This window comes from Ranitomeya variabilis, chromosome 4 (genome assembly GCF_051348905.1).
Source record: "Ranitomeya variabilis isolate aRanVar5 chromosome 4, aRanVar5.hap1, whole genome shotgun sequence".
Classification (NCBI taxonomy): domain Eukaryota; kingdom Metazoa; phylum Chordata; class Amphibia; order Anura; family Dendrobatidae; genus Ranitomeya; species Ranitomeya variabilis.
The window spans coordinates 206,073,995-206,086,657 of record NC_135235.1 but is presented as its reverse complement, the minus strand read 5'-3'; the positions used below and the strand labels follow the sequence as shown (position 1 = coordinate 206,086,657).

Below are 12,663 nucleotides of genomic sequence, written 5' to 3'. Positions count from 1 at the left end.
CTCTGCCTTGTCCTTCAAACCGCACGTCGAAACTCTTGCCACCTCCTGTCACCTCCAACTCAAAAATATTGCCAGAATCCGTCCCTTCCTCAGCCCACAATCTACTAAAACTCTTGTGCATGCCCTGATCATCTCCCGCCTCAATTACTGCAACACCCTCCTCTGTGGCCTCCCCGCTAACTCTCTTGCACCACTCCAGTCTGTCCTCAACTCTGCTGCCCGGCTAATCCACCTCTCTCTTCGCTACTCCCCTGCTTCTCCCCTCTGCAAATCCTCCACTGGCTCCCAATTCCCCAACAAATCCAGTTCAAACTACTAACACTGATCTTCAAAGCCATCCACAACCTCTCCCGTCCCTATATCTCTGAACTAATCTCCCACTACCTTCCCTCACGTAATCTCCGATCCTCCCAAGACCTCCTACACTCCTCCACACTTATTCGTTCCTCACACAACCGCCTCCAAGATATCTCCCGAATACCCCCCATCCTCTGGAATTCCACGCCCCACGTCCGATTATCCACCAACCTCGGATCCTTCAGACCGAACCTGAAAACCCATCTCTTCAGGAAAGCCTACAGCCCCCAGCCTCCAATAACCATTCTGCTGCCTCACTAACCACCCGAGCTGCCGCCTCACCACCCGAGCTGCCGCCTCTTCACCACCCGAGCTGCCGCCTCTCCACCACCACAGCTGCCGCCTCTCCACCACCACAGCTGCCGCCTCTCCACCACCACAGCTGCCGCCTCTCCACCACCACAGCTGCCGCCTCTCCACCACCAGAGCTGCCGCCTCACCACCACCAGAGCTGCCGCCTCACCACCACCAGAGCTGCCGCCTCACCACCACCAGAGCTACTGCCTCACCACCAGAGCTGCTGCACCCCCAACCTTCTGTCTCTTCCCCATTATCCCGTAGACTGTAAGTCCGCTATATATATATATATATATATATATATATATATATATATATATATATATATATATATATATATATATATTGTTCCAGCTAAGGGTACGAGGGAAGCAATATAGCCAAGAAAGCGTGTAGCCTCTCCATTATACAGCCATGATCGACTCACATGGCAAAAACGCCCGGGAGGGGTGTCCCAGATAGTGTGAGCCAATAAAGGAGTGTACAGGCGGAGGACAGCCTGCTCCTTACTAGATCCCACGTGCTTGTGTGTGGGGAATTTGGGGGAGATACCCTTCAGCCAAGCAATCAGTCAGCTGACATCTCGTGTGTGTGTGTGCGTGTGGTGCTGCTTAAAATAAAACCTTCCTGGCAGTTTACTGTAAATTAAAGTCACACCTCTCCCTTGAATTCTGAGGGTCCGAACCTTTGGGGGAGATTCGGGAGGCCCCCTTACACAGCAGGTGGTCGGCTGGTACCATTGGGTCCGGACGACTTCTCTAGTAAGGCATTTTTGAGACTGGGCTGCGAGATGGACCATAGAAAATGTTGCACATCTTACCTCCTCCATTCTGGTGACACAGGTAAGGAAACCGCCAGACATTTCCTAAACCCACAGAGAAGCCGACCTGGGCGAGGATGTACTGCACTTTACTGCCCCACGTGGGGCGGGAGGTGGGCTCCGGTAGCAGATCACGGCTGGATTCCCCTGCGACGCTGCCCTCTAATTCATTTAAGGATTTTTCCATTGGGTGGTGTCACTATAATGTAGTGTTTGGTAATGGCGTTACAGGGTCTGTCGCTTCAAAACCTGAAAAAAATAAAAATTAAAAATTGTTAAAAACACACATACATTTTTTTCACTCATCCGTCACCTGTAGCGAGGTCCCATAAAGAACCCTGTGAAAAAAAAAAGAGAAAAGAACAAAGGAAAGTCGTTCTGTGCTCTACTAGAACTCTGGTCTCATTGTATCAACTATTCAAACTTGTGTTTCCACGGTAACAGACTACAAATAACCCAATGTAGTCAGATTGCAAATGTATCACATGAAAAAGATGGAACAGATCAGCAAGAAGCAGGAGCGTGACCGTAGGGTCTAAATAAGCAGTGCTTGCTTGTTGTCTGTTACCATGGAGACACTTAGATGTGCAGAGGAGCTGCGGACTATTCGTTTTTGGGGATGATATTTAAATTATGATGAAATGCAAAACTGAAAAGTACAACTACACTCATTACTGCCCGTCAGCCATAAAGCAACATTTCTGGCATTTTGAGAGGCGTTTCCTAATTTACCAACTTAACTCCTTGCATCAGCGTGTTTCTTCGCTCTACTCCTTTTATCTTTCTGACTGTGGTTCTTGGGATCTCAGCTCAGTGCCCATGCCAGAGCCAAGTGTGCAATTATTTAGCTAAAATAAAACATAATTGAAAAAAGGATAAAATAAGAAATATTATTTTTATCCTTTTTTTTCCCCTTTTATATTTCTTATATTTTTTTCATCCTTTTTTCCCTTTTATAATAAATATAAAAGAGGATAAAAAAATATAATAAATATAAAAGAAAAAAAAAGGATAAAAAAAATATAAGAAATATAAAAGGGGAAAAAAGGATAAAAAAATATAAGAAATATAAAAGGGGAAAAAAGGATAAAAAAAATAAGAAATATAAAAGAAAAAAAGGATAAAAAATATAAGAAATATAAAAGGAAAAAGGGATAAAAAAATATAAGAAAAATAAGAGGGAAAAAATCTATGAGCATTAATGCTACAAAACTTTAAAAAAAGTGAGAGAGAATTTTCTTGCTCAATAGAAGCAGAAGGATATTGGCCAAGTTTCCTTACAGTCACATTTACTGGTTTATTGCAAGATGACAAAGGTGCCATTAGCATAAAACCTTGCCGTAGGTATTGCAGTGGTATATTAGGTGCGGTATTATCACACTCAGCCCCTGGTGAGTCTATTAATTGTGACGCAACTACGGTGTTTTATATGCGGAAACCAGTCCAAAAGTCTCAGCAGCCAAATCTCCCGGAGGCTTCTTCCAGTTCTGACGTAAATGGAGATGACAAGTCCAGGAGAACAAGGACTATTCTTGCAATTAGATTAAAAAATAAAAAAAATCTCCCCTGAATGACAGATCATGTTGGAAAAAACACAAAGATGGGGCATGTTGAATTTTCATGCCCCATCCTTTTGTTCTCAAAGTCTGGCAGTGCCTTATTCTCCGCTCATAACACAAGTGCTGTAAAGCCAAATATTAGGGAAACAAAATACAGAAAATTGCCTAATGTCACAGGAAATTTGCTGGACTATCAGATATTCTGGATTATCGGATGGTCATTGAACAATGGTAAAAAAAAAGCCTGAAAAATACTGCGATTACTTAACCACTTTCTGACGCGGCCAATCTTTCAGGTTTGTTTTCTTTTTCCTCCCCTTAATCTAAAAGCCAGAACTTTATATTTTTCTATAGACCTGGTCGGTACCAGGGCTCGTTTTCTGCAAGAAGAGCCTTTTGAATTACCCCGTTTATTTTACCATAAAGAGCAATGGAAAAAAAAACTGTGCGCCGAAATTGTGTAAAAAAGCAATTCTGCCATTTATCTATTTGTTACAGTGTTGAAAAATAGCAATTCTGTCTTTCTTATTGTTTTGCGGAGTTTATCGTGCAGATTAAATAGTTTTACATTTTGATAGGTCGGAGGGACGCAGCGGTCCCGTAAATTATTTTATTTTTATTTTCTCTGTTCTTAAGCGGGGGGGGGGGGTGAGTCAAACTTGTGGGATTTTTTTATTTTTTTACATTATTTTTTTTACCTTGCACTTCGTTTTTGAACATTCGATGATTTGATTTCTTCTTCTATATCCAGTAAATAGACGAAATGACGATTTCCTAGGAAGCTTCGTAGGGGCACAATGGTGGTGGGGTCCCCCTGCAAGCACCCCGGCCACCAGAAGTTGGGTAGTGGTTAAAAGGGTACTCCATCTATCAATATATTTACTGTACCCACAGAATGGGGGGCATGTGTTAACTTTAGCGGCGGCATGGGTCCCACGTCCTCCTCTACGGTGCACGATGATAGCGAGCACTGTACCTGGCCATTTATGTCCCACCTGTAATCAGTGGGACCACCACTCCACGCAATTTAAAGGGGGAAACTAAACCCTCATTATCTTGCTTGGCCCGAACCAGTGAGCAAAAAGTAATAGACAAAACTTGTCTTCCAACTTTAATACTCTTCTGTATGGGGGGAGGAATAGTGACAACCGCATCAGATCCGACCATTTTTGGCTACTACCCACTGACTCGCACCCCAATAATCCCACGCGACTACACGGAGGGGAAATCCGCCGCCTGCTCCAGACACGACGCCACGGACCAATACAACCGGTGACGGCTGCACCATCTTTCCCCCCTGTCCCGGCCACATACAGGACGGCATTCAGCAGTCCCAGCCGCCACGCTGTCCTAACCCTACCTTCTCCTCGGCCGGTGACTCCAGACAAGCTGTAACCCCTCCTCTGTGCATCTGAGCAAACCAGCTCCGCGTCTCGGGAGGTGTGTGTGCCCACGCCTCCATGGAAATACTAGACAGAACATTTTCCGTCAATTTAACCCCTTTACCTTCTAAATGACATTGAATACAAAAGACATGCAGCTGCGGGGACTCAAACATATTATTCGAGCACGCCGAAGACCCCCGGTTAGCACTCGAGCATGCTCAGATAACACCTTATCCAACCACTTTTGCTCAATATTAGAATTAGCATGTGCGCCGTAGTGTCGAAACGACTTCCATCTTTTTTGAGGAGGATTTGCTGTTGAATCGGTAGCCGGTGGATGGTTCAGATCTCCAACGTCTGGAGGAGTGAAGCCTCCTTAGAAGTTATGGCCTCCTCCGCATTTACCTCGTACTCCTCGCGGGTCCCTCTCTACTAGTCTTCTGTCTTACAGTCCTTGATCTCCACACTGAGAGGAAGACGTCAGGTTCAATACTTGCAGGATTTTGTGGCCTCGCTATGAAATTACCTAATAAAAATCTTTTCTTTACGGCTCGTCGCCTAGGAGACCCGACCACCGCTGCTGTCTAGCTTGTAAGAGGCTAGCCGAGGGGATTAGGAGGTAAGAGTGATCCTGGCCAGCGCTTACAAAGCTTAAGAGAGCAGCTTGTAAGCGCTGTGCATGTTCTGCTATCTAGCAGCAGTGGTCGGTTTCCAAGGCAATGAGCGATAAACAAAAAAGAAAAGTGTCAATATCTTAAGAACGGCTGCAAGTTTTAACAAGCGGCAAATTGCAAATTTATCCGTATTTACAAGCCCTATCCGACAATACCCCTCTATAAAGATGGGAAAAAAAAACCTTTAACTGTTGAAATGAAAAGCCAGCCCCCTTCACGCGCTGCACGGATGCCAGAAAACGGTCTCTCAGGTAGGCTTGCCGTGCTTAATACAAGAAGACTGGTAAATTGCAAACATTTACACTTATATTCTATTTGGACAACAATCCCAAAAAGTGTTTTCTTTTAAGAGATGTCTAGATTTCAAATACAAAAAGTATCCAAAAAAATAAATAAATAGTAAAATAAAATAAATAAATAAAAGCTGTATATTGTACACGTGGATGCAAAAAAAGAGAATTATTAAAATCAGAGTTTTTGCAAATTTGCTGCAAGTTTCACTTTGGAGAGGTGCATGCAACCCCCAAAATGCCACATTATACCCTCTAGTCATTATGACATAGCATATAGTGAGACTGGTACTTGCCAGGCCTGTTAGATCCAGGACTACCACTCTCTGGATTCCTCCGGTGCGGACGCTCTCGATTTCCCGCTTTCTGATAAAAGCATGGTCGCCCCACGTGACAAAGAAAGAGACAGAGGATTTCACATGCAAAAAAAAAGAGGAAATGAAGGAACGGGGACGGCAGGTTACCCAGAAAAGGAGACCCATGCAGGCGGAGGGTGATATCAATTGTTTGACATCTGAAAAGTACCAACCCCAGACAGCTCCGTGAATGGAGAAGCGTGCGCCCGGCAGGCACATTATTACACCTCCTGTATGTGGCCACACATTTCCTGAGGATTACAGACGCAGACGTTTCCTTCCTGATATGGTCTGCACATTTTAAGAAGGTTCCTCCAAAATGAGTATCATAAATCCGTGCTCAATTTCCCTACAGCGCCCCAGAGGGGAAATTAAGCTTTGCATGGTACCTATGGAAATCAAATAGGATGGATGTTTTGGGTCCTCCAGGGATTCCCGTCCACTCGATGCATCTCTACGATTCGGGCGCGGTGATCACAAAGCGGAGGCCAACGAATATCCACGAGGATACAAAAGTCTTCGCCCCGTACGAAGGAAGGGGCCTTGCTGGGAATGATCTTAAAGGGAACCTGTCACCTGAATTTGACGGGATCTGTTTTGGGTCATATGGGCGGGGTTTTCGGGTGTTAGCTTCACCCTTTCCTTACCCGCTGGCTGCATGCTGGCCGCAATATTGGATTGAAGTTCATTCTCTGTCCTCCGGAGTACACGCCTGTGCAAGGCAATATTGCCTTGCGCTGGCGTGTACTCCGGAGGACAGAGAATGAGCTTCAATCCAATATTGCGGCCAGCATCCAGCCAGCGGGTAAGGAAAGGGTGAATCAAACACCCGAAAACCCCGCCCATATGACCCAAAACAGGTCCCGCCAAATTCAGGTGACAGGTTCCCTTTAAACATCTACAGATCTTCTTTTAAATGTCTAAATGAATGGCTGAGACCACCCATGGAGAGGTTTAAAAAAATAGGAAAAAAAATAGCAAATTATTTGCATTTTTAGGAAACACAAACTAAAAATCCAACCTGAGCCTGAACGTATAGAATTCCACCGGGACTGATCCGTCCTCTCCTTCGGCGAGTTACAACACGTCCGCTGCCGGCATGAAGTCTGTAATCCGCGTACAATGCGGAATATCATTATCTGCAGCGATTTACGCCGTCCTTGTGAACGATAATTTACAGAGAATTTGCCCACGGCACAGCGGTGGAGATTATATAACGCGAGATGTAAGACAGAGGGGGCAACGTAATCCCAAATACAGGCGCGAGATTACGGTAGAAGATACCCGACGGCCTCCCCCCCCCCCGTTACTCCAAACAGGGTCCTAAGAGGCTCCTTGAGTGGTAATATAAAAGTCACTGTGCCGAATCACAAAGCCGGACGGTAAGGCCTGGAAAGAAATCTGGTCATCGGATTCATGCTGCCCGAACCCGTCCCGCACCCATAGGGAGAGACCTGTCCATCTAAGGTGCGGGGAGAATCTGACCATTTTTTAAAGCATATTTTCTGTAAAACACACTTGATTTATGCTGTCTTTATTCGAGCAGCATGACTTAGATGACAGGCTATTCCCAAAAATAGTAAATTATTCCCTATCCATAGTACAGATCGCTGGTGGTCCGACCGCTGGGACCCTCACTCATCATGACAATCTATCCATGCAGCTTGATCGGAGCAGAGGTCTCCTCGATCCCCTGCTCCATACATTCCCTACAGTTCTCCTTGAGAAAGAAGAGTAGAGCGCGTGTCGCTGTTTCCAACAGTACAAAATATTTTGTTTGCCTAAGACACAACACCCCTGGGGGCAGCCGGAACCACCTAATCATTAAAATACTACGGAAAGAACCTGCCTATGCCTACTGATGTGGAAAGGGGCTCTCCGCTTTGTCAGACAGGTTCCTGGACTATAGGATGATCACAGGGTGTTGGAGGGACGATGACGCAAAAGTTTCTATCCCACCAGCGCCAAGACAGGGTAAATGATGTATTGCACAATTCCTATTAAAACTATTAGCCTTTTATACAAATGCATGAAAGTGCCGGGTGGTCACATGGAAAGCACTGAACTTTGCTAAATTATTCAAAAGAGATAAAAAATAATCCTGTTATAAATGGATGAAAAATGCGGGCGGCAAGAGACGGTCAGTAATCTGAGAGGCGCACACACCAACTACATATTTGCCGTCCAGACCTGGTCATTACGGATCAAAGCCGTAACCTAAGCTGCTATTTCGCTTCCCGGTCTGTCATACAGGCTGCCAAATATCAGCGGGGCGAGAATAACTCCTAAAGTTATGGTTGTTGTGAAATTGGATTTTGGGCTCCCCCGGTGGCCACTGGTGGAATTGAACTGGTGTGCATCATCCCCTCTGTTCACCTGTTTCCATCAGGATGTGGGAGTCGCTATTTAGCCTTGCTCCTCTGTCACTTCCATGCCGGTCAACATTGTAATCAGAAGCCTTTCTGTGCATGTTCCTGCTGCTAGACAACTCCCAGCTAAGTTGGACTTTGTCCTTGTTTGTTTTTGCATTTCTGTGTCTGGAAAGCTCTTGTGATCTGAAATTGCCACTCTGATGTTATGAGTTAATACTAGAGTCTTAAAGTAATTTCAGGATGGTATTTTGATAGGGTTTTCAGCTGACCATGAAAGTGCCCTTTCTGTCTTCCTGCTATCTAGTAAGCGGACCTCAATTTTGCTAAACCTATTTTCATACTACGTTTGTCATTTCATCTAAAATCACCGCCAATATTTGTGGGGGCCTCTGTCTGCCTTTCGGGGAAATTTCTCTAGAGGTGAGCCAGGACTATATTTTCCTCTGCCAGGATTAGTTAGTCCTCCGGCCGGCGCTGGGCGTCTAGGGATAAAACGCAGGCTACGCTACCCGGCTACTGTTAGTTGTGCGGCAGGTTTAGTTCATGGTCAGTTTAGTTTCCATCCTTCCAAGAGCTAGTTCGTATGTTTGCTGGGCTATGTTCTCTTGCCATTGAGAACCATAACATATGGTACTTCTAAGGGTGTGATCAAGTGGAGCTTTTTCCAAGATTTTGGTGTATATTAAGCATCAGGATCCAAATAAAAACCAGCCATAACCGCACACTGTGTTAGTTCTGCCAGCACTATAGGATCCGGAACATCCTTTCTCTTAGGAGAATGCATTATGCAAGATTTACTCGTCCTGAACTAAAAAACTGCCTCTGTTATGCTTGTCGACCATGGACGGCGGCAGGATGTTGGGATGGAAATAGAGGTTCCTATCGTTTGCTGGAATCATAATAACGAAGCTGTTGAAAAACTACAACTCCCAGCATTCCCTGAAAGGCACTGTATAAGCAACAGTAATGCTACATGTCAGTGCGCATGATTGATCGCCACTCCATTCACACGGCAACCACCAGTCATGAAGTTATTCCCCATCTCATGAATACTGGGCAATTTACAAACTTGAGAAAAACCCCTTTAAATCACTTTCCTTTTCCCAGTTCGAAGATATAATTAAAAAAAAAAAAAATAAACATATTCGATACCGTCAAATCGTAAAGTAAAAGAAAAAAATATATAAAGCTCTTAAAAAAATAACCTGAGTGTTAAATACAGAAAAAATATAAAAAAATTCTAAAAAAATAAAACTGTACGTCAAATACAGAGAAAAAAACTATATAAAATTCTAAAAAAATAATGAAAATGTTCATTAAATAGAGGGAAAAAAAAATAATAATAAAATAAAAATATATATATCTAAAAAAAATAAAACTGTACATAAAATACTGAAAAGAGAATATATAAAATTCTAAAAATATATAAAATTAAACTGTACGTTAAAAACTAAAGAAAAAAATATATAAAATTCTAAAAATATAATTAAACTGTAAGTAAAATTCTGAAAAGAGAGGAAAAAAATGCCAGACATTACATATTTGGGGGAGACCAAAAAAACAACAAAAAGTTGTATGAATCCCAAAATAGTATCAATAAAAATGTCAAAATCGCATACGAAACACAAAGCCTCACAAAGATCCAGCGACGGAAAAATAAAAACATCACTGGTCTTGGAAATTAGTGATAAAAACTACATTTTTTTAACCACTAAATTAAAAAAGCCACAATTTCGGGATCCTGCCAGGATACGGACCTGTATAATCTTGCTGACATATTATTTTTTTTACTGCATATTGAACATGACGTAATAACGCTATTACGCGCCTTAGCGACAGCTCGTAGCTTAGCGACAGCGGCGCTCTGAGACAAGTGACCATTCGTACAGTGACACCTGCATTACTCAATCACAAAAATGTCATATAACCCAAAAAGTGACCGAAAAACAGAAAAGCTGCCATTATTGCCCCTAGCAACAAATAACAAATCCTTATTGCCCCCTAGCAACCAATCACGGCGCAGCTTTCATTGAGAATTCGTCTCTGCAAATATATAAGCCGCACTGTGATTGGTTACTTTTGTCAAGAAAGATATTTTTTCATTGAGACTCTTTTTATAAACCTTCGGCATTGCTGCTTTCCCCGTCAGCTCTGTCCCCGCCTCCACGTGCTTTCTATGACAGTCGGTTCTGACAGTTCCCCTCTTGTCAGTATCTGCCCTCGGTTTCTCCCGCCCCTGTCCGTCTGTACCAGCAGGATACATACCGTTATTATTAGCAGAGATGATTATAAAACCCGCAGGACCTGCAGAATAAATGTCACTAGAGCCGAACACGCGTGGAAGGTTCACCACAAACACTAGAGGACCGCGCGCAGTTTTGTCTCCAGTGCTGCCGCCATTTTGTTGTGCACATTCCCATTGCACGCTGTGCTCTGAGGTCTCCAGAAAGATGGCGCCCGCTCACCCGCACAGTATTGCATCAGCCAAATCTTATTGGAGGATGAGTCCTCACCCTAAACTTAGCCGTGTGTCACTCTGGAGCGCTGAGGTGTCCTTTTTTTTGTCTTTGACGTGAGATTTAGTTACAGGGCTGTGACACCTGAATGGTCACTGATCAGAGACACTTGCATTCCTTCACTCCAGTCCATTAATCCAGCTCCTAGTTATCAATATGAATTAGACTTCAAGGGATTGTTAACCTTGTTGCCTGTATTTGGGGGTTAAAAATCATGTTTGCAATTGGGTTTCATAAAAAATGTTGCACCTCTTGGCTTTTACAGACCCTACACGATTAACTTTGAGGTGGTCTGTCAGAAATCAACTGAGAGGAGCTCAGAAAAAGACAGAACGCTCTCACTGATGGATTCTCAGTTCACTCATTGTGAACCCAGAAACAGACAGTGCAGCACAAATGCCATAAATGTGAAAAGATGCAACCGCTAGGGAAACCTTACTGTGACATACACAAGACCTCAAGGGAAAACTTCCCAAATCAAAGGATACCTCGCTGGATCAGGGACAATGGGGAGAAAGGTGTCACTGGTGACTGTATCACACATCATATGTCTCCCAGCTCTTGACCACTTCTACATTGATACTTTGACTTGCAAACTTCCCTGGGGACTTGTGTTGCTGAGAGTCGGGTGTAAGGGCCGCAGTCACAGAGGTCGCAACAAGGTCCGCACGGGTCAGGGGCCAGCTGATGCCCGCACAAACTTCAACTGGATGTGCGTTCTCGGATGCATATATAGAGTCATATACTGTATACCAGGACGGGACCAGGATAAGGGACATTTACGAGGATGGGGGATATATATACCAGGATAAGGGACATATATACCAGGATGGGGGATATATATACCAGGATAAGGGACATATATACCAGGATGGGGGATATATATACCAGGATAAGGGACATATATACCAGGATGGGACCAGGATAAGGGACATATACACCAGGATGGGGGATATATATACCAGGATGGGGCCCAGGATAAGGGACATATATACCAGGAAGGGGGATATATACCAGAATGGGGCCCAGGATAAGGGACATATACACCAGGATGGGGGATATATATACCAGGATGGGACCAGGATAAGGGACATATACACCAGGATGGGGGATATATACCAGAATGGGGCCCAGGATAAGGGACATATATACCAGGATGGGGGATATATATACCAGGATGGGGCCCAGGATAAGGGACATACAGTCATATGAAAAAGTTTGGGCACCCCTATTAATCTTAAGCTTAATGTTTTATAAAAATGTTTTTTTTTGCTACAGCTATTTCAGTTTCATATATCTAATAACTGTTGGACACAGCAATGTCTCTGCCTTGAAATGAGGTTTATTGTACTAACAGAAAATGTGCAATCTGCATTCAAACAAAATTTGACAGGTGCATAAGTATGGGCACCCTTATCATTTTCTTGTTTTAAATACTCCTACCTACTTTTTACTGACTTACTAAAGCACTTTTTTTGGTTTTGTAACCTCATTGAGCTTTGAACTTCATAGCCAGGTGTATGCAATCATGAGAAAAGCTACTTAAAGTGGCCACTTGCAAGTTGTTCTCCTGTTTGAATCTCCTCCGAAGAGTGGCATCATGGGCTCCTCAAAACAACTGTCAAATGATCTGAAAACAAAGATTATTCAACATAGTTGTTCAGGGGAAGGATACAAAAAGCTGTCTCAGAGATTTAACCTGTCAATTTCCACTGTGAGGAACATAGTAAGGAAATGGATGAACACAGGTACAGTTCTTGTTAAGGCCAGAAGTGGCAGGCCAAGAAAAACATCAGAAAGGCAGAGAAGAAGAATGGTGAGATCAGTCGAGGACAATCCTCAGACCATCTCCAGAGAGCTGCAGCATCAACTTGCTGCAGATGGTGTCACTGTGCATCGGTCAACTATACAACGCATTTTGCACAAGGAGAAGCTGTATGGGAGAGTGATGCGAAAGAAACCGTTTCTGCAAGCACGCCACAAACAGAGTCGGCTGAGGTATGCAAAAGCACATTTGGAGAAGCCAATTTCTTTTTG

The 12,663-nt window shown here is 43.8% G+C and overlaps 1 protein-coding gene across 3 annotated transcripts in view; it reads right to left on the bottom strand.

Annotated features, from left to right (window-relative positions):
- The window catches only part of LOC143770279 (sodium-dependent neutral amino acid transporter B(0)AT2-like), a 31,831-nt gene extending 21,309 nt beyond the window's left edge, over positions 1 to 10,522 (bottom strand). Inside the window, exons 1-2 of one of the 3 annotated variants that reach the window (XM_077259749.1) lie at positions 10,376 to 10,522; positions 1,475 to 1,723 (exon numbers count right to left, since the gene is read on the bottom strand). In XM_077259749.1, coding sequence (XP_077115864.1) covers positions 1,475 to 1,661 — 187 coding nt within the window. In that variant the 5' untranslated portion in view covers positions 1,662 to 1,723; positions 10,376 to 10,522. Of the gene's footprint in view, positions 1 to 1,474; positions 1,724 to 4,393; positions 4,419 to 10,232 lie in introns of those variants that run through there. The other 2 variants (XM_077259750.1, XM_077259751.1) reach the window with 2 other exon arrangements.
- Between the last annotated feature and the right edge of the window lie 2,141 nt (positions 10,523 to 12,663).